Source organism: Alosa alosa, chromosome 2 (genome assembly GCF_017589495.1).
Source record: "Alosa alosa isolate M-15738 ecotype Scorff River chromosome 2, AALO_Geno_1.1, whole genome shotgun sequence".
Lineage (NCBI taxonomy): Eukaryota > Metazoa > Chordata > Actinopteri > Clupeiformes > Clupeidae > Alosa > Alosa alosa.
This window is the reverse complement of record NC_063190.1, coordinates 11,079,233-11,102,429: the sequence shown is the minus strand read 5'-3', so window position 1 is coordinate 11,102,429 and position 23,197 is coordinate 11,079,233. Positions and strand designations below refer to the sequence as shown.

The following is a 23,197-nucleotide window of genomic DNA, read 5'->3' as shown; positions in this document are numbered from 1 at the left end:
TGTCCCAGGGCATCAGGAAGGCAAAAAAAAAGGATTACACAGACAAAATAACAACACACTTCAAAGACAGCAGAGATGCACAGGAGCCTATGGCAGGGCATACACGCCCATCACTGACTACAAGCCTGCGCCACGGAGCTGTGAGAACAACACCTCTCTGCTAAATGACCTGAACAGTTTTTTCCCGTTTTGAAGCACAAAAAAATGACACTCACCCACAGAAAACCCCACCTCCCCCCACCAACCCCTGTACCTGTCCTCTGCCAGCGTGAAGAGGACACTAGCCACCATTAACCCACGCAAAGCAGCAGGCCCAGACAACATACCAGGACGAGTGTTGAAGGACTGTGCAGAAGAGCTGAAGGATGTTTTTACAGACATTTTCAACACCTCTCTGGAGCAAGCAGTCATCCCATCACTTTTCAAAACTGCCACCATCATACCCGTGCCAAAGAAATCATCACCATCATGCTTCAATGACTACCGTCCTGTAGCACTCACGCCCATAATCATGAAGTGCTTCAACGGATAGTCATGTCACACATCAAAGCCACCCTACCCCCCACCCTGGACCCCTTCCAGTTTGCATACCGAGCCAAACGATCCACGGAGGATGCAATCTGCTCTGCCCTCCATCCAGCCCTCACCCACTTAGACAATAAAGACTCATATGTGAGAATGCTGTTCATAGACCTCAGTTCAGCATTCAATACCATAATACCACAACAACTCATCAGCAAACTGGACAAGCTAGGATCCAGTACCTCCCTCTGCAACTGGCTGCTGGACTTCCTGTTGCAGAGACCACAAGCAGTACGTGTCGGGGACAACACCTCAAGCACTCTGACCCTGAGCACGGGGGCCCCTCAAGGGTGTGTGCTCAGCCCCCTGCTAACACATGACTGTACAATCACTCACAGCTCCAACCATCTGGTGAAGTTTGCGGACGACACAACACTGGTGGGCCTCATCACCAAGGGCGATGAGGCTCACTACAGAGAAGAAGTAGACCTGCTGGTTAAATGGTGCAAAGACAACAACCTCCTGCTAAATGTCAGCAAGACCAAGGAGATTGTTGTCAACTTTCAGAGAGGCCACAAACAACTGCCACCACTGTCCATCGACGGAGATGCTGTGGAGAGAGTGAGCAGCACAACATTTCTGGGGGTGCACATCAGCGACGACCTCTCCTGGACCACCAACACAGCATCACTGGCGAAGAAAGCCCAGCAGCGCCTCTACTTCTTGCGCAAATTGAAGAAGGCAAGTGCCACGCCTCCCGTCATGACTACATTCTACAGAGGGACCATCGAGAGCATCGTCTCCAGCAGCATCACAGTGTGGGGCGGAAGCTGCACAGATCAGAACAGGAAGACCCTCCAGCGCACTGTTAACACAGCTAAGAGGATCATTGGAGCACCACTCCCCTCCCTGCAGGACATTTACATCACCCGCCTCACCCGCAAAGCACTAATGATTGCCAAGGATACAACCCACCCTGCACACGAACTGTTCAGCCTCCTGCCCTCTGGAAAGCGGTACAGGAGCCTCTGCTCCCGCACCACCAGACTGGCAAGTAGCTTCATCCACCAAGCAATCAGGATGCTGAACACTCTACCCACTCTCCCATCACTGACAGCCCCCCCCACCCACCAGCCAGCCCCAACACCGCCCTGTGGAACTGCACTGTGACTGCGCAGCCTAACGTGTTGCTGCTTCACATCAAGCCTGATATACTTGAAATTACTGCATACTGCATATCAATGTAAATATACAGGTCACACAAGCACAAGTTTAAACTTCATGTAACTGTTAAGACTATATAAATATACAACACAACTACCTCTATTTTTTTTATATATATGTCCTATATTTCTATTTTGATACATACATGTTCTATATTTCAGTCTTGCACTTTAATTTAATGTTTTATGGTCTATGGCTATGTCTATAGTATGTCTATGTCTGTATTTAAAGTATGTCTATGTCTGCATGAGAAGGTAAGAAACGAAATTTCAATTCTTTGTATGACCAGTGCATGTAAAGAAATTGACAATAAAAGCCGACTTGACTTGACTTGACTAGACAGCTAGTTTAATGGTAGTTTAAAAGTAGACCGTTTAAAAGTTGAATGTATAGTTTAAAAGTTGTTGATAGACAGCTAGTTTAATAGATAGGTAGTTTAATGATTGTTTAAAAGTAGACCCTTTAAAAGTTGAATGTAAAAAGTTCAGTAGTTTAATGGGTTAAATTGTTTAACAGTGGATTATTGTAGTGAGGACTTTTATTTTGATTTACTTTTATTTTGGGCAGAGGAAACAGTTGAATAGGATGTGTAGTCTTAATTGACCCAGATTGTATGCTTAAAGCATGAGGCTGCAGGTGGCTTGAACACCTGGCATAGGATTCTAATTGCTTAATGGCCGTATTGTGATGTCACAATCGGCAATATTAAGTCTATGGGGATTTTTAAAAAGTTTTTCTTTAATAGTTTAAAAAGTTTCAAAGTTGAAAAGACATAGCAACCTGATACATTTGAAGACCTACGTTACAAAGTTTGAATGAAGTTTCTAAGTTAAACTGTTCAAGAGAAATTGCGTATGGAAAAAGTGGTTAGCGGAATAATAATAATAAGAAAAATAAGTTGTTGTCTAGGAAGAACAGTACAGTGCATTTTCATGCACTGTAACTAGAAAAGCATTTCCTGAAGGAAATACAGTGCATGCAAAGTTGTTGCTGGGTTGGTTGCTAGGGTAATTATTAGAAAAGCATTTCCTGAAGGAAATACAGTGCATGCAAAGTTGTTGCTGGGTTGGTTGCTAGGGTAATTATAGTGGTTGCTATGCTATAAAGTGGTTGCTAGGCTGTTGCTAGAGTAATTATAGTAGTTGCTATGCTATAAAAGTGGTTGCTAGGTGGTTTCTAGGTTGTTGCTAGGGTACTTAAGGTGGTTGCTAGGCTGTTGCTAAGGTAATTATAGTGGTTGCTATGATATGAAGTGGTTGCTAGGCTGTTGCTAGGGTAATTATAGTGGTTGCTATGCTATAAAAGTGGTTGCTAGGTTGTTGCTGAAGTGGTTGCTAGGTTGTTGCTATAGTGGTTGCTATAAGTAAAAGGTTGCTAGGTTGTTGCTAGGGTACTTAAGTGGTTGCTACGCTGTTGCTAGGGTCATTTAAGTGGTTGCTATGCTATAAAAGTGGTTGCTAGGTTGTTGCTAGGATATTTAAGGTGGTTGCTAGGCTGTTGCTAGGATAATGATAGTGGTTGCTATGCTATAAAAGTGGTTGCTAGGTTGTTGCTAAGGTCATTATAGTGGTTACCATGCTTTAAAATGTGTAAATAGTAAGAAAATGTAAGAATAGTTAAAAGTTATTGAAATTGGGAGAAATAGAGAGAGGGATAGAGAAAATGAGGGAAAGTGAAGAAAAGGAAGTGAAAGAAAGTTGGGATGAGAAGTGAGCTATTCAGTTGAATGGAGAGGGACACAGAGAAGAGGTTCCATTCAAATTGCTGCAGGCAGTCAGTGAGAGAGCACAGGTGCAGTTGATTGCATTCTATTCCTTAATAGCCTATTATGATGTCATAAAGCCATGTTAAAGTCTATGGAGAATTTTAAAATTTAGTTTTTATTTAATATCTCAAAAAGTAAAAGTCGTAGAAATTTGAAAAGTCATAGAACGTAAATTTGGTTCAAGAGCTACGTGTCAGAAATGGGCTGGGCCTGGAAGAATAATAATAATAGAGAATAAAAATAAGTCAGAAGAAGCCTAAGGAATAACAATACAGTGCATTTGCATGCACTGTAATAAGTCGGAAAGAAGTCTAAGGAATAACAATACAGTGCATTTGCATGCACTGTAAAAACTAGAAAAGCATTTCCTGAAGGAAATACAGTGCATGCAAAGTTGTTGCTGGGTTGGTTGCTAGGGTAATTACAGTGGTTGCCATGCTATAAAGTGGTTGCTAGGTTGTTGCTAGGGTACTTAAGGTGGTTGCTAGGCTGTTGCTAGGGTACTTAAGTGGTTGCTATGCTGTTGCTAGGGTAATTATAGTGGTTGCTATGCTATAAAAGTGGTTGCTAGGTTGTTGCTAGGGTATTTAAGGTGGTTGCTAGGCTGTTGCTAGGATAATGTTAGTAGTTGCTAGGTTGTTGCTTAGGTACTTAAGGTGGTTGCTAGGCTGTTGCTAGGGTAATTTTAGTGGTTGCTATGCTATCAATGTGGTTGCTAGGTTGTTGCTAGGATATTTAAGGTGGTTGCTAGGCTGTAAAAGTGGTTACTAGATTGTTGCTAGGGTCATTATAGTGGTTACCATGCTTTAAAATGTGTAAATAGTAAAAAAAAAGTAAGAATCGTTAAAAGTTATTGAAATTGGGAGAAAAAGAGAGATAGATAGAGAAAGTGAAGAAAAAGAAGTGAAAGAAAGTTGGGATGAGAAGTGAGCTATTCAGTTGAATGGAGAGGGACACAGGAAGAGGTTCCATTCAAGTTGCTGCAGGCAGTCAGTGAGAGAGCACAGGTGCAGTTGATTACATTCTATTTCCTTAATAGCCTATTATGATGTCATAAAGCCATGTTAAGTCTATGGAGATTTTAAGTTTAGTTTGTATTTAATATCTCAAAAAGTAAAAGTCGTAGAAATATGAAAAGTCATTGAACGAAAATTTGCAGCAAGAGCTACGTGTCGAAGTTTGAATCAAGTTTCTACGATAAGCGGTTCAAGCCAAATTAGGGCCTGGAAGAATAATAATAAGTCGGAAGAAGCCCGTGGAATAACAATACAGTGCATTTGCATGCACTGTAATAAGTCGGAAGAAGTCTAAGGAATAACAATACAGTGCATTTGCATGCACTGTAATAATAAAAAGTAAGAATTAACAGGTATGATAAGGGGATCAGATTCCAAAAATAATTCCGTGGAAATGCATGGATTCCAGTCTTGGAATCCATTCCAGTCTTGGAATCCATGCATTTCCACGGAATTATTTTTGGAATCTGATCCCTTATCATACCTGTTCATTCTACTCCGCCGATTTATCGCGGACTAAATTCAAGATGGCTGCAAACGCTAAACTTTGTGAAGATACTGTCTGTATAAATCGCCTTGTAAGTAAACTACCAGTGCTTTTTCAAAGTTCTCAATGTCTCGTTTTTAAATGTCAGGGCCCTCGGAAGTCTACCAATGAAGTGTGGAGATACATTGAGCCTCGTAAATGGTGTAAAACAGTGATTTATTTGCATGGCTAGCCCGATGCGAAGCACCACCATTGAAAAAGCTGTTGGTAGCATCGCTAACTAAGCCAGATTTTGGAGTGCAGGGGACAAGCCAAGATGGGCTATGAGACATACGTTCACACTTTCGGTATCATGTTTCAACACACTTTAGGTCAATATCACACCGGAATTCTCCTTTAACGTGACATTGCTTGCTTATTCTTTCGTCAACTCCATGCTTTTAGGAAAACAATCTTTTTATCATAGTTCCCTCTTCAATGAGCGATTACCAGCTCGTTTTTGTAACAGAGTTAGCTGTTTATTGTCCCTAGGTTTACAGAAACATCTATTCATATTAATACGTAGCCCATGAAGTGCTGCCGACCACTGTTCATTACGGCCCAGAATGCCTTGCATGTCTTTACAACAAAATAACACAGTAAAACCTAAATGCCCGTAAACATATGCATTTGCATACTTGTAACATTTTTAATAATACTCTCCCATCATGATATTTAACAATAATGAAAAATTTTATTTGAATACCGTCAATGTGAAAATAACTGTACTACTAATGTTCTCCTTGCCATTTCAGTTTGTAAGTCCATACTATCCCATGGCTGAGCAAGGAATTCATGATTGGGCAGGGCTGCCCAGAGACATTGTGGCTGGCCAGAGACATTGTGCATACTTGGAAGGCATTGTGATAGAGGTGCAACTGCGGAGGTGAAAGGTGGCAGTTACCAAAGATGGGTGGGTGGTTTGCCAAATGCTGGAAACTTTTGGAATATTTCTTTTTTTTTAGCTTATGCACCCTCACATTGGAGTCCCGAGTTAATATACAAAATTTGGTATCGATATGTGACAGTGTTCCTGAGATACGGACGACTTCCTGTTTCAGAGCTTCGCCGCCGATTTTGTTTGGCTGCGACAGGCAAACGCTTCTGAAAATCAAAAATCCTTTCTGTAACTTTTGTGAGGCTTGGTCCAAGGATCATGTATTTCGGTGAAGTTCGGACCAAATTTGTGACCTGTGAAACTAGTTTCACTTTCTATTCAATCCAATATGGCGGAAGAATGACAAGGGTCAGTGACATAATTTTCAATTTCCATACTACACTGGTTCCGGCCGGACGTTCCAGAGTTGGACCGGTGGCGATATCTCAAAAGCTCTTGGAACAGGAGCTGGCCAAAAATCGGGCTTACAGGAATAAGAAAACTTAAGAAGAACAATAAGTGTGCTTGCTGTTTTCTTAATTATTCACCACAATTACTTTCATGCCCTAACCAGTAGGCCACGGCTGCCCACTCAATTTAAAACTTATTCATGCCTGAGTAGGCCTGTTTCATATTTCACAACTGCCTGCTGCCTCACTTGATACTATTTGATTTGTGTAATATTTTGAAACTGTAAGGCAATTATGCTTATGGTTTTGTGCATTTGTGCTTAATTAGGTTCTCACAGAAACAAGGAAGCACCAGCTAGAATGTCATGTTGGAAGAAACTCTTTCTGGACGAACTGCAGAGCCCCGAGAAGAAAACCGCTCCCTCTCTGAAGCCTCGTCAGCAAGCTTTCCCTAGTGAAACCACTTGTGCCTTATTACAGAGAAGCACAAATGGTCACAAATAGGACAAAAACTGTGGCTGTAACTGTATACCTCAGGATGATAAGGTCAGAAGTATAAAAGGAAGTATGAGCAATATGTTTCCACAAGTAACCTATTATGGGACATGATTCTGGATAAATTGAATTGATTTAATCAATATTTTTGAGAAGAAATTAATCCTGCCGAATTGTATGAGTGATATAATTTCTCCAACCAAGATAAAGTTATGATGTTCTGATGGCAGGCCAGACGGTTTGGTGCCAGGTGAGGAATGGGTTTTGGTGGTAAGCCATTGAAATACACACACACACACACACACACATACATACACACATACGACAAAAGGCTATCTGGGTAGAAGCCAGATTAATTTGCATTGAGACCAGCATATAATGACTTGAGTTGGTAACTTTTTGTAGTTCACACTGACTGGACAAGTAGTTCACCCAGACAGGAGAGAGAACTCCAGAGAATATGCCGAGGGCAGGCATAGGTTGAATCTTTGTGAACCTTTCTACCATTTTGCAATGGAATAAACCACTTTGCTTTATCAATCCAAAGAGGAGAAAACCTTTCCTATTTTTTCTTACATCACATTGATTGAAATTAATTCCCAATTTCCTAACATTTCATCTCAAAATACAATCATTGATTGTATAGAAATGCTAAACAGAAAATTGATAAAATATATTTCACATCTTAGTAGAGTAACTACTTAGCAAGTAGATACATTTTAATATGCGTTCTGTTTATAGACAGGTGAAAGCAAAGATCTTCTGCTATGTAGAGACATTATATAGGACAGGAGTCAATATAAAGCTTAACCCTAAAGTAAACCTCACCAATAAAATGTAGGACAACCAGAAACCTGATATTGAAAATATACAGAATCACAAAATAGAGCTTCTGCACAGTTCATCTAATAGATTCAGCGGTAGAAGAGCAGCACAGCAGCTTCAGTCATCTCTCTGGATGCACTCCAGTGCCCTCCTGCATAACCATTCCAGTCAAAGCTTGTGAAGTCCCCACACTGACGAGGAGCACCTTCGGGGAAGTGTCCCCCACCACCAATGCAAAACTGTCAGAGGAAGTGATTTGATCATGTTACACATTCTTTCAAAAATTGTACTTGATGACAGTCTAAAACACTCATTACTGCATACTAGTCTTAAAATACTCAATCTCCTGAAGACAAGTGTGTACTGTGATATTATGTTGTGGATATCATGATATTTCTATTATGAATATAATTTCTTTCATATTTCTATTGTGATATACAAATAAGCCATCATCTCACCATGGTATTCTTCAATGGTGTTTAGTTCTTTCAACTAGACAATATCAAGTCCCTACTGAGTCCCTACTGAGTTATTATAAAAATTAAAATATTAAAAAGAAATGTCAGGAGAAGTTGTGCTGTGGTCATCCTTACATGTTCAGTGTTGCACCCAGTGGGTCTGACTCCAGAACACATGGCCATGGCTGCCCTCTCATGGTTGAACACTCTGAAGGTGACGTAGCCAGGAGTGAATTCATCTGGGAAAGTAAAAGAAGAACTCATTCCAGCGTGTTTATGCTAATTTGAGAATTTCTATATTGTAGAAGTTGCATTTATTTGAGAGGAATGTTAGAAGTGGGCTGTTAGTTTGGCATTATGAAATGTAATCAATTGCTATAATAAAATGCTTTAAATTAACATACTTTTAGCATCTGGGCCATATAATTCGGTTGTGGTCTCAGCATTTCCATAATCGTACACCACAGGAATGGATGGTCCAGTGTCAGTCCTACACGCTCCAACATTATACCTCACTGGGTAGCGCTAAAAATCGTGATATAAATACATTTATGGTAAAGCACTGTACATTACTTATTGTGTGTATGTGATCACCTTTGATGCTCCATGTACCTGGTAGAGTTGGTAGAGGTTTCCTCCATTGAGTGTGAGAAATCTTGTCTCTGTGTGGTATCGTAGGATGGCAGCAATTGCCCAGTGTTGTAGTGGAACATTGTTACGCACATGCCAAACAGACACATCCTCCCCTACAATATCATAATAACCAGGATTCTGTGGAAGATAAGGAACTCAATTTCAATGTTAATTTCAAACATTCAATTGTATCAAGGTATAGGTACAGTAAGGTTTAAGTAATCTCATTAACTCATAAGCCTCATTATTAGTTATTATTCTTTTGCTTCCTCAGTTTTTCTATCTTCTGAAAGTAAATGGGATTTTACCTTGTAGTCATCACATGTTGCACCCTCTGCAGTCCCAAAGGTGTTCATGTTGGCCCATGTACCCTCTCCATCAGGGCGGTTGGGATTGCTTCCCTGCTCACTGGACCATCGGTCCCCCACAGTGCATTTCCCATACATGTTGTTCTCGTGCACACTGGCTACCAGTGTCCATCCACCACCTGCTGTGGTCATGTCACAGTAGGTCTGGTACACGACCCCACTGGAGGTGGTGAGGTAATACAGACCATCTAAAATGAAATCATTCATGATCAATTATAAAATAATTGGGGGGAAAATGGAAACACTTTTTGTTTAATTATCAGATAAAGATAGGGACATAGGGGCTCACCTTCATGAATACCATAGTTCTGTTGGATTTCCTTGCAGCTACGTTCAACAACTCTAAATCTGCGTAGAATTTTCTCCACCTCGTAATTGTCATTGGTCGCATTGATACCACGGGGATCAACAACATGAACATCACCCCCTGTAGAAATGGAAACGAAATCTTTAACTGATATATTTTGAGAAATATAGTTTTGTATTATTATTATTATTATTATTATTATTATTATTATACAGGACTTCTGTATTGATACATAGAAACTGGAACATACAAATGCTACATACAATGAGCCTCATTTCTTTTTCTAGATATCAACACCAACACAAGATTTTAAGGTCTCTAGTATGCTTACCTGGTCGACACTCCATAGGCTGTGATGTCAGTGCAAGACATGCCAACAGAAGAATACCTCGTAACATGTTTGATTGGAAAATAAGTGATCTGAGACCAAAATGTTTCACCACAGTACTGTTCACCCCTGTTTTTAGAGAGCAAGGATGAATCAACTGATCTTCACCAAAGGGAAGCATTTATAATGCCTTGGTGGTGATCCATTTAGTTTGGTTTTAAAAGGGAAGTCATTTTTTTAAGCAGTTGCTTTTGGAATTGCTAGACTCTTTCCGCCTACCTTGAACTGGTGCCAAGGGCTGTTTTTGTTTTCTAGACGCCAAGACCTTATAACTCCTTTCCTTTCATGTACATTTTCAGATTCTCATTCATTGTTATGGTTTCATATTACAGTGCCCTCCCCTTTACATTTAAATTGCAAACTGCCTTGTTTAGAACAGAACAAATGTCACAGACTGCTACTTGAATTGACCCAAAAGCAGGACAACACACCAAGAGTAGATTTACTGACTTTAGTTACAGAGTGCAGCACAGGAAACAACAATGACACAGAAGGAACATAACGAAACTAGGGGTTTATATACACAGGGATTTAACAAGGCTCAGGTGGACAAGGAACAAGGTAAAACAAGACAGGTGGAAACCATAATTAACAGACTAACGCGGATCAGGTGAGGGGCGGAGACACGGGCACAGGGAACAGAAACACATGGAACAGGACACAGGAAGTAAACGAGATGAAGACATGAACACTAAACGGGGAAAACAAAACACGACAGGACCCTTACATTACCCCCCCTCAAAGGGCCGGATTCCAGACGCTCAGGGACGACGGTTCAGGCGGGCGGCGGTCAGGGACGGCGGTTCAGGCAGGCGGCCGGTCAGGGACGGCGGTTCAGGCGGGTGGCGCGATGGACGATCGGTCAGAGCCCGAGCCTGTGTCGGAGCTGGATCAGGATCCGGAGCCTGAGTCGGAGCAGGATCAGGGTCAAAAGCCTGAGTCAGAGCTGGAGCAGGATCAGGGTTGAAAGCCTGAGTCAGAGCTGGAGCTGGATCGGGAGCAGGATCAGGTGCTGGAGTCGGAGCCAGAGCCGGAGCAGGAGCTGGAACTGGAGCCAAAGTCGGTACTGGAGCTTGAGCCGGTGCAGGAGTCTGACTAGGGCCTGGAGCCGGAATCGGGGCTGGAGCGGGAATCGGGACTGGAGTCAGAGCGTGAGTTGAACTCTGGACTGGAGGGAGGCGAGGAGCCGGGACAGAGCATGGAAGCGTCACTGGAGGAGCGTACTGTGGGGCTGGCACTGAAGGACACAAAGGGCTGGCCATTGGAGGAGACAAGGCTTGGAAAGGCACCGAAACAGGGACAGAAAACCCAGAGGTAGAAATGGCCTCCTGTATCAGGATCAGGATCAGAGAGGTGCTCAGGGAAACCTTCATGGTCTGTTGACCACTCCTCAGTGGACCAGTCGTCGTCGTTTTCGGTGGACCAGACGTCCTCATCGTCCACCCAGAACTGCTCCCAAGGAACATTAGAATTGAAATCAAATTTCAAAAACTGATAAATGCCCGCTGGGTCTATGTTTGGCTGTGTCATTCTGTCACGGACTGTTACGGGCTGCTACTTGAATTGACCCAAAAGCAGGACAACACACCAAGAGTAGATTTACTGACTTTAGTTACAGAGTGCAGCGCAGGAATCTTACAACAATGACACAGAAGGAACATAATGAAACTAGGGGTTTATATACACAGGGATTTAACAAGGCTCAGGTGGACAAGGAACAAGGTAAAACAAGACAGGTGGAAACCATAATTAACAGACTAACGCGGATCAGGTGAGGGGCGGAGACACGGGCACAGGGAACAGAAACACATGGCAAAACAAACAAAGAAACACATGGAACAGGACACAGGAAGTAAACAAGAGATGAAGACATGAACACTAAAAGGGGAAAACAAAACACGACAGGACCCTTACAACAAATCCTCCATAAATGTTCGCACAGGATTGTGGGTGTTCCGAGTACGCACAGAATACATGTACGCATCCTCAAAAATTCGGCAAAAACAAAGGACTTCGGTAGAATTTAAATAGCAGTCTTGAAGGATCCCACCTTGACTTTGAGAAATAGCCACTAGCAGTCTTTGCAGAAAAGTTCAACAAAATGGTGTGGTCCTTAGGGTAATGTTACCTTGTATTAGTAGTAGTTCCACTTAAAATATGCTACTGCTGAACTGGTGATCAGGGCTAAGAATGTTGCATGTTCTCATAATACATTCTCATCTGCAATATCAGCAGGGCTGCCAACTTTTCAAAAAACCTTGGAGTGAGATTTGAATTTTGCTGCGTATGCTACATAGGATTTTTTTTTTTGGTTTTCAGGTGTAGGGACCAGGGTCCCAGAGTTAAATTAACATTGGTATCAAAGGGATCTACTACTAGGACCTCCGCCTGAACCTAATAAATGTTTGTATATTTTAACTTTTAAATGCATCAATCGGGTGCACTTTCAAAATACATTCATAGGTCAGACTTGCTTTTTTATGGAAATATTTGGGCTGTAGCCTAAACTATTTTGCACTTCAGAATTATAACATGCACACACAGGTGGATGGTGATATTGCAATAAGTTCACAACCACAAAACATATATGCTACATTTCACAGTTCCGAAATGGTCAAAAATGTGTGTACATTTCAGCACTCCATGAAATTATGCAGAAGTGGTCACCTGTGTTATTCAGTTAGTTCATTTAAGATAATATATTGGTCATTGTAATGGCCATAGCCTATAGCCTACATGCTCTTCCTTTTTCAGGACGTACCCATATCTGGGAGTATGATGTGAATATTTGCATATGGCTTATGTCAGGCTTTATATCAAGAAAAGAAATATTTGTGTCTCATTATTTGATTTTCATCATATTTTTGCATTAATGTCACTAGGAAGCATGCCAATAAAAATATATGTATCTGTGTAAGTGAAATTGGCTGGAACCTGGCAATATAAGAGCCATGATAGTGGGATAATCTATGGCTGAGCAATTTACGAAAATGTATACTGACAAATAGTTTACATTAGAATACATTATAATTTCGCCCCAATGAGACTACCCAGACAGCACGTTCGGTCTTACCGACGTCGGCAATTGGAGGGCACCAGCGGCAAAGTGTCGGAAGGGTTTTTTCCCCCTGCACTCCAAATAGAACTTGTCAGTTTAGGTGGGTAAACCATCGGCGGGATGAGTCTACAGCGCTCCAACATGCATGCGCACTCCGTAGATCGGCGGAGGAATGGTGAGGAACCAATTTGCCAATCCCGCTTTTTTTTTTTTTTTTTTCCAAAAGTGCTGCTGGCTGCATACACAACCGTTGGTCCACATCCAGCGACAAGCCGGCAGGGTAAGCGCGAAGGTATGTTGAGCTTGTGTAAAATCCGTATGCCACAATTGATAAGATGATATATGATATGATATGATATATGTGGTAGAATGCATAGACTAATCCGGTGTAGGCTAACTTTTTGGAGATAGTAATGTTAAGGTTAACATTAACGGTTAGCTAACGTTACACAAGATGTTTCTCAAGCTATCTGGTTAGCACTACGTTAGCTGCTAACTTACATACTGTATATATCTATGGCTAACTTAGAGGATACCACATAAGTAAACTCATTGTAGAAGTGTTTTTAATCAGATATTGCATTCTATGACGTCTGTTGTGGTTAGAAAGTCCTTTAACGGGATGTGTTTTCAGCAAACGTTAGGTAGGTAGCTAACGTTAACGTTAGCATAATTAGCTTGCCACTTCGCTGGGCATTGCAACACAATATATGAATCTGATGGACCAGAGGTTACATATTTGCCATTTGCGTTCAATTTAAACTAAAGCAGAACTTCAGGTGTAACTCTAGCCAAAATGCATCCTAGGGTGTTTTTGTGAATGTAGCACTAGTAGCTACCTGAATCAAACTGTCGTTTAAAACCATAATTATGTACGAAGCGCCACTTTTAAGCTTCTCCGAGTCGTTGTTTTCGGATGAGATTGCCTTTTGAATGCACTACTATTTTGATACACGATCGTGTCAAAATCTCTATTTTTAAAACACTAGGAAGGCTGACACAACTTGAAACTTTGATCGAAGTATCAGCAGTGTCTCTACACATGAACTCGAGCAATGAGAACATGTTCGTGTACACATAGTTTACTAAAAAAGTAAGGGTTTGGACTTCGATCAAAGTTTCATGTTGTGTCCAGCCATCTTAGTGTTTTTCAAATAGCGATTTGACGCGATCATGTATTAAAATAGTAGTGCATTCAAAAGGCCATCTCATCCGAAAATGACAACTCAGAGAAGCTTAAAAGTGGCGCTTCGGACGTAATTATTCTTTTAAACTAAAGTTTGACTCGGTACATTCACAAAAACATCCTCTACATTCACATTGCACAGTAGCCTAGATCACAACCTGGTTTAATATTTGTCATATTATGTATTGATTGCAGGGTCCTCAAATTGTCTATAAACTAATGCTCCCTCCATGATTATCTGTTCCACAGGCAATGTTCAGCCCCACTCACATTCCAGACCCTGTCCAGTTTACAGCTCCAACACAAGTATACAGTAAAACCTTCACCATCATCACCCTAACATGTAATCTATAATTTGGTTCTTAGCTGAAGTTCACTTTGGTCTCAGTCATGTGAAGTTTGTCATCAGGAACACAATATATGAGCAGATAGATCTAACTAGCCTACTACTCAAACATTGCATACTGAAATCCACTGCTTCATCAATCCCTCATTTAATCAAAATGTATATCCCTGTTTGTTCCCTACATTTACTATGTTATGGTTATGGGATTTTGCAGGCGCATTTGTCCGAAGCGGTACACAAATACAAAAACAACATACTATTTAAAAATTTAACATGGAACAGAAGTAGTATATTATCATGAACTATCTGTCAAAAATAAGCCCCGCCCCCTGAAATGTCATAAATCACGTCATAACCACGCCTCCTTTTTATGCAAATTAGCCACGTGGTTGTCACCACGTGTTGTTTGTTATTGTTTTGTGAGTCATGTGACAGTCATGTGACTGGTGTCAAACCTCTGGGCAGCCATATTGGATGTAAAGTCATGTGACAGTCATGTGTCTGTTGTCAAACAATGCCACGCCCCCCTTGGCATCCATATTGGATGTAGTGTCATGTGACAGTCATGTGCCTGATGTCATACCCCCATGCCATATTTGGCCCCCAAACCCACATGTGTGTTTTGTGGATAATGGGGATCAGATAAACTTTGTAAGAGTTGTATATGTTTAGTGGTAAATGGGGCTAAATAAAAAAAAAAAAAAAGAAAGAAAATGGAGTGCTGGTTTGGAAAGTAGGGTTGGGCTAATGAAGCCCCATGAGGCTTTGGAAGGTTCTTCCTGATTGTATCGTAAATGTTTCAAGTGTCAAAGCATCGAATACAAAACAGTGACATCTGGTGGTTAGCAGACATAACGGGCGGCTCTCATTAGCGATTAAACAATCACAGACAAAGCCACATGCGAATTAAATGGCCCTTCTCTGACACTGGTAAAACAAAGCGGAGAGACAACGTGTTCTGTTCCCTTGTGAGTAAAAACTATTAGGCCTACAGTCATTGGAATAAACATTATAGTTTTCATATGCTTCTAATAATTACAGTGCATGAAAATGCACTGTACTGTTCTTCCTAGGCTTCTTATTACAGTGCATGAAAATGCACTGTACTGTTCTTCCTAGGCTTCTTATTCTTATGCTTCTTCTTATTACAGTGCATGAAAATGCACTGTACTGTTCTTCCTAGGCTTCTTATTCTTATGCTTCTTCTTATTACAGTGCATGAAAATGCACTGTACTGTTCTTCCTAGGCTTCTTCTTATTCTTATTACAGTGCATGAAAATGCACTGTACTGTTATTCCAAGGCATTTTATTACAGTGCATGAAAATGCACTGTACTGTTCTTCCTAGGCTTCTTATTACAGTGCATGAAAATGCACTGTACTGTTCTTCCTAGGCATTTTCTTCTTCTTATTCTTTTTCTTCTAACGCAGTTAATGCAGCTTCAACCGTTTAACGTAGAAACTTCATTCAAACTATGTTACGTAGGTCTTACTTAGGACATGTGGGCTATGTATTTTTCATCTTTGTAACTTTTATACTTTTTAAACTATTAATTAAAAACTACTCAAAATTTCCCCATAGACTTAACATGGGCTGATGACATCACAATAGAGCCGTTAAGCAATTAGAATCCTATGGCAGGTGTTCGGGCCACCTGCATCAACTGCCAGTCTCAGGCTTTAAGCATACAAACTGGCCCTATTAAGACTACACATCCTGTTCAACTGCTTCCTCTGCCAAAAACTGTTTCAAAATAAAAGTCCTCACCACAATATTTCCCTGTTAAACAATTTAACCCTTTAAACTACTGAACTTTTTAACTGTTCAGCCATTGTAACTGTTACTTGTCATCAACTATCCCAGATAGCAGACGGGCATTGAAACTATGTAGAATCAACATTACATTGTCAACCATAAATCATTGAATCAATGTTGTTGATTTAACATCAGTTTGCACCATCAGTTAATATTGAAACAATGTTGATTTATTAACTATAGACCAGCGGAATTTCAATTGTATTTCAATTAAAATAAATATTGAAACAATGTTGAAATTACAACCAAACTAAAAGATCAATGCATTTCAATGGTATTTCAATTCATATTAAACCAAGCAGTAAACCACTATAAATCTGGCAAAATATTGGGAAATTCATACCCTGCTTTATCTACAGCCAGGATACATTTGGCTAGGCCTAGGCTACACAAGCTTGCATAAATAACCATTGACAACTTGTTATCAGTTTGAAAAGCAAGTGCATTTATTCACTCTTCTTCATTTATAAATTCCCTCGTGTGCTGTGCTTCCCTGCCATCTATTCAGTAGGCCTCACGGTTGCAGTCAGCCTGACCATCCAGTTGAGTGAAGCGCACCTAACAGAAATAGAAGAAAGATATACAGTGTTAGATAAATATGTTAAACTGAAGGCTACTTACAAGTGAAACTTTAGAATAATCATATTCCGTCTATGTACATCGTAGCCTAACTTACAAACTCATTCATGCTTGAGCAGGGTCGGACTGGGAACAAAATTTGGCCCTGGCAATTTTCTCCTGGACTGGCCCACTACTGGACCCCCACACACACACACACACAACACAAAGCCCACCGATACCAAAATTCCCCTGATTCCCCCCATAAATAACAAACACACAGTATCATGCATGTAGCAACACTTCATAAACTGAACCCAAACATTTAGATTTGGACCTATAGGTTATTATATAATCAGTATCGTAATTTCTGTCAACTATGACGATCTCCATGCATGTTCAGTAGCCTATATTTTTCATTTAGTCAAGCAGTGACATGTGGTTTAATCAGTGTTGGGCAAGTTACTTCAAAATCGTAATATATTATGTATTACTTATTCAAAGTAATTCATTACATTATAATGTTACTGTCTCTGAATTGTAAGGCATTACACTACTATTGTATTACTTTTAAAGGTGCCATGTGTAAGAATTGAGGTAAAAATATCCAAAAAATGAGCTACACGCATCAAAAGAATGAGAAGAAATAAGGGCGATGATGTCATTAAAAAAATGACAAGGTATAGTGCTGCAGAGAGATCAACCTAAACTAGAAAAGCATTTCCTGAAGGAAATACAGTGCATGAAAATGCAAAAAATATGATGTCAAATATCATACAGAGTAAAAACAAACTATATTGGTTGCTAGGTAGATGAGGTTTAATATAGTTGGCATGACTGAACAGTTAAATAGGTGGATAGTTTATATAGGTAAAATGATTTACTTGGTAGATAAGGTTTAATATAGTTGGAATGATTGAACGGTTAAATAAGTGGATAGTTTAAATGCTTAAATTATTTAGGTAGATAGTTGACGATAACTGACACTTGGAATGGCTAATGTTTGCTAGTAGTTATGCTAACTATGTTAACAAAGATAATAATGTTAACCAAGTTACTATGCTAACTAGCATGCTAACAATGTTAAAATGCTAAGTATGCTAACCATGGGACTTAGCTAACTTAGCTAATTATTTGAGCTAATTAGTTATGCTAACTAGCATGCTAACATGCTAACTATAGCTAAGTAATATGGTTAGCAATCATTTTTAACAGTTTTGTTAACTATGCTAACTAGCATGCTAACATGTTAACATGCTAACTATGCTAACCACATTACTTAGCTAACATAGCTAATAGTTTTTAGCAGTTTTGCTAAAAATGCTAACTAGCATGCTAGCATGCTAACCATGTGACTTAGCTAACTTAGCTAATCATTTTTAGCAGTTTTGCTAAAAATGCTAACTAACATGCTAGCATGCTAACTATGCTAACCATGTTACTTAGCTAACTTAGCTAATCATTTTTAATAGTTATGCTAACTATGCTAACATGCTAGCATGCTAACTATGTAAACCATGTTACTTAGCTAACTAGCTACAGTGGGTAGGAGTCATAGTTGATGACAAGCAGACAAACAGTTACAATGGCTGAACAGTTGCAAAGTTCAGTAGTTTAAAGGGTTAAATTGTTTAACAGTGAAATATTGTAGTGAGGACTTTTATTTTGAAACAGTTTTTGGCAGAGTAAAATACATGGTATACATGGTAAAAAACCATGTTACTTAGCTAACTTAGCTAATCATTTTTAGCAGTTATGCTAACTATGCTAACTATAATAACCATGTGACTTTGCTAACTTAGCTAATCATTTTAAGCAGTTTTGCTAAAAATGCTAACTAGCATGCTAACATGCTAACCATGTGACTTAGCTAATCATTTTAAGCAGTTTTGCTAAAAATGCTAATTAGCATGCTAACACGCTAGCATGCTAACTATGTTAACCACGTTACTTAGCTAACTTAGCTAATCATTTTTAGCAGTTTTACTAAAAATGCTAACTAAGCTAATCATTTTTAGCAGTTTTATTAAAAATGCTAACTAAAATGCTAACATGCTAACCATGTGACTTAGCTAACTTAGCTAATCATTTTAAGCAGTTTTGCTAAAAATGCTAATTAGCATGCTAACATGCTAGCATGCTAACTATGCTAACCATGTGACTTAGCTAATCATTTTTAGTAGTCATGCTAACTATTCTAACTATCATGCTAACTATTCTAACCATGTTACTTAGCTAACTTAGCTAATCATTTTTAGTAGTTTTGCTAAAATGCTAACTAGCATGTTAGCATGCTAACTATGCTAACCACGTTAGCTAACTTAGCTAATAATTTTTAGCAGTTTTACTAAAAATGCTAACTAGCATGCTAACACGCTAGCATGCTAACTATGTTAACCACGTTACTTAGCTAACTTAGCTAATCATTTTTAGCAGTTTTACTAAAAATGCTAACTAGAATGCTAACATGCTAACCATGTGACTTAGCTAATCATTTTAAGCAGTTTTGCTAAAAATGCTAATTAGCATGCTAACATGCTAGCATGCTAACTATGCTAACCATGTGACTTAGCTAATCATTTTTAGTAGTCATGCTAACTATTCTAACTAGCATGCTTTAAGTTACTTTACCAAAATATCTGGAAATATGGATTTGGAATTCTAAATGCAGTTTATTATGCTCAATGCAGCTCATTGCACTTGTAATGGAGGGTGATGTGGTACAACATAATGACTGAGCTAGGCTTAAGGCTACAGTAGAATGCAATAGGTGCAGTGATGGCTCATGATGCAATACAAGGAACAATCATAGCCAGAATTTTGTTAAAAGAAGACAAAAGGTCAAAAGTCTGGTCAATTGTGATAGAAATGCTGTAACTTTAGGCTTAGGCCTACTCATTAAAATCAACAGAGAGCCTACTACCTGTATATTGTAACCCAAAACTTAAAGACATGTCAAGATAGGCTACACAGTGCAGCTACTGGCCATTTTTGTGCCCTAACTGGTGAAATACAGTATTAACCTAAGTATGTCATTATATGGCCAACTATAAAGATGTAATCTGCCTGTTCCCAGGGATGGGTAGTATTTCTGAAAACATGTAATATGTGTTTCAAATGCAAAATAGTAATTTTGTAATTTAAAAAAATACTGCAAAATAATATATCGTCACAGGTGACAAGCTAATCATCGCAAAGTGTTGTGCTAATGCTGGGAACAGGCAGGGATGGGCAAAAATACATCAGAATGTATTTCTAAATAAAATACCTAATACCCTCATTTTTAATGTATCAAAATAAACTACAAAATACAGTAGGCCTAACCATATTACATATGTATCAAAATAAAATACTGTATTTTTGTATTTAGAAAATACTCAAAATACTTTTTTCAAGGAAGTATGGAAGCACTGCAAAAAAAGCTTTTTTTATCCCAAACATTTAGCCTATTAAAACTATATAGTAAAAACAATACAATTTGGCCCCTGTCGTATACCATATGCAAGTTCATGTAGTGTGATCAAAATTAAGAATAATTCAAGAATTTACATTTACATTTAGTCATCTAGCTGATGCTTATCCAAATGACTGACAGAGCTTTCAATTAACCACATTATAATCAATAGGCCAAAATCATAATTGTGTATCTGTGCCAAAATTCATAATTCAAGTCCAGTGCAGAACTGAATAAGAAAATCATACGGCTATGTATCTTGAAGTTCCAGTATGTGAGAGACTTGACGTGCCTTAATATCTCCAACCTCAAGTATGCAGCTAATAAGGAAATATAATTGTTATTTAATTAAACAAGGTGAACTTCTCCCCACTGTGGAATGCAGAAAAGGATGCTACAAGGAAGGGAATTCAAACACACTCAACACCTTACCATCTATTGATGTCATTGTGGTTGAGATATCTGACATTTTTCTGTTAAAGATTGGCATGGAGACCATGGGACATGGTTGCCTTTGTCAGTGTCCTTATGTGAACTTGCACAGGTCAACTTGCTCATCTTTACTTGCGTACCACTTCACACCAGTGCTTCAGACCAGGGCTGATGCTTCAGCAATAGCCGTCACTGAAAAGCTGTAAGTGTTGTTGAACACAGCTGTTCTCACATTAGCTGATTGCGATAAACATAAACCATTGTTGCCTAATTACCAATTATTCATTACACCTGTGTGTAGTATCTACTTTTTTTGTGTTTTTCACATTTAGTAAGTTGCAGTATTTTTAAAATACAAAAATACACACCAATAAAGTATTTTGATACAAAATACAGAGCCATTTCCTTCAACCCAATAAAATACAAATGACAAAATACTATTTTGCATTTGAAACACATATTACATGTTTCAGAAATACTACCCATCCCTGGGAACAGGCAGATTACATCTTTATAGTTGGCCATATGATGACATACTTAGGTTAATACTGTATTTCACCAGTTAGGGCACCAAAATGGCCAGTAGCTGCACTGTGTAGCCTATCTTGACATGTCTTTAAGTTTTGGGTTACAATATACAGGTAGTGGGCTCTCTGTTGATTTTAATGAGTAGGCCTAAGCCTAAAGTTACATAATTTCTATCACAATTGACCAGACTTTGACCTTTTGTCTTCTTTAAACAAAATTCTGGCTATGATTGTTCCTTGTATTGCATCATGAGCCATCACTGCACCTATTGCATTCTACTGTAGCCTTAAGCCTAGCTCAGTCATTATGTTGTACCACATCACCCTCCATTAGAAGTGCAATGAGCTACATTGAGCATAATCTGCATTTAGAATTCCAAATCCCTATTTCTAGATATTTTGGTAAAAGTAACTTAAAAGTAATACAATAGTGTAATGCCTTACAATTCAGAGACAGTAATATTATAATGTAATGAATTACTTTGAAATGACAGTAATAAGTAATACATAATATATTACGATTTTGAAGTAAATTGCCCAACACTGATTAAACCACATGTCACTGTTTGACTAAATGAAAAATATAGGCTACTGAACATGAATGGAGATCGTCATAGTTGACAGAAATTGATTTGTGCCAACATGTTGTAGAAACACAACCACAGCCTTTAGGCCTATTTGGTGCAAATCTTCTACATTGGTTATAGTCAGCGATTCACATTAACTGTAGGCTATCACCACAAGTGTATACTAAACGTTTTTGCCCAAGTTTGTGTGCCGTCATCACATTTTGCAAAATTAGGCTACCTTCGTTACTTCATCTAATGTAACACTCGGTGGAGAGACTTCCACTTTCTAAGTTCCACTTTCATTGTCGTTGTGAGCTAAAAGGCTACTATATGGGAAATACTTTGAAGTTCCTTTTGAGTCCAAACATGAATAGGTTTTCTTTAACCTGTGCTACACTTTTCCACCAAGTTGTGCGAAAATTGTAGGTACCCGGAGATTTCTTTTATGTTGACAGACAAACCGCACTACAGTAGCCTACATGGTGCAGTAAATGGAAGCTCTTCAGAGCGCTGCAACTTACGCCTATGAAAACAATATATTTATGGAATAAAATTAGACACCTCTGATTGCTGTTTACGGTTAAACTGCGATGATGTGAACACCAGCCAGCGGAGGGCACTTATATAGCCTAGGCTACCATGCATGGACTCGTAGGCTATATTTCCCCACAAACCAAGCGGCTGCTTGGACAAATCCACTTGAGGGGTGGGGCAGGGGCGCGATCGTAACACACACTGAACCTGCCATGAAGAGGCCAAAATGATTGACCTGTCACCCCCCAATCCAAATGGATGCAACTGCATTTATAGGCTAAACCTAGGTCTACATGACGGGCCGCAAATAGGCTAAATAGGTCACCGGCCCACATATGGACCGGCCTACCGGGCAAATGCCCGGTTGTACAGATTACCAGTCCGAGCCTGTGCTTGAGTCAACTTAGGCTAGCTAGCTGGTAAGTAATGGTTCACGTTAGCCAGCAGCACATCATCTTCAGCCTATCATTTTGACAGTAAAAGTTTAAACTCAACAAACATTTTATGTAAATCATATGAATATAATAAACTCTAACTTACTGACAACTAACGTTAAGGAAGGCCTAATTATAAATCAGACTGCCTAGTAACGTTAACGTTAACATAACATTATGATGAACTGCTAACGTTAACGTAAAACATTCATTTGACCAGAAACGATAACGTAGCTAGAATAAGTTGACTCAAGCATGAATGAGTTTGTAAGTTAGACAGTAGGCTACGATGTACATAGACTGTAAACATGGCCGAATTTAATGTAGTACAATTTCACATTGAAACATTATCGTTAAATGAATAAATGCTTGCTTACCATTAAGGTGGAGCGGCGAACTTGACAGAGAGCTGAACACGGTTGGTCTGACTGAACCGTTGCTCAAAATGATCTCCCGCCGGACAGTTCAA

At 39.4% G+C, this 23,197-nt stretch overlaps 1 protein-coding gene across 1 annotated transcript; it reads right to left on the bottom strand.

The window, feature by feature from the left end:
- Positions 1 to 7,524: 7,524 nt before the first annotated feature.
- Positions 7,525 to 11,117, bottom strand: LOC125290226 (intelectin-like). Its single transcript, XM_048237138.1, has 7 exons — positions 9,758 to 11,117; positions 9,409 to 9,546; positions 9,060 to 9,307; positions 8,731 to 8,889; positions 8,523 to 8,643; positions 8,254 to 8,357; positions 7,525 to 7,899 (listed from the first exon to the last, which is right to left on the bottom strand). Exons 1-7 carry the CDS (start codon positions 9,933 to 9,935, stop codon positions 7,750 to 7,752), a joined length of 1,098 nt encoding a protein of 365 aa, XP_048093095.1. The 5' UTR covers positions 9,936 to 11,117; the 3' UTR covers positions 7,525 to 7,749.
- Between the last annotated feature and the right edge of the window lie 12,080 nt (positions 11,118 to 23,197).

What these genes read in the sequence shown, in the direction of transcription:
- LOC125290226 (XM_048237138.1), bottom strand. Translation starts at nt 9,935, where the DNA reads ATGCTTCCCTTTGGTGAAGATCAGTTGATTCATCCTTGCTCTCTAAAA. An exon ending in GCCTATGGAGTGTCGACCAG is followed by an intron (nt 9,547 to 9,757) that starts GTAAGCATACTA and finishes CCATTTCTACAG; the next exon opens with GGGGTGATGTTCATGTTGTT. An exon ending in CTGGGTGCAACACTGAACAT is followed by an intron (nt 7,900 to 8,253) that starts GTAAGGATGACC and finishes TTCCTCTGACAG; the next exon opens with TTTTGCATTGGTGGTGGGGG.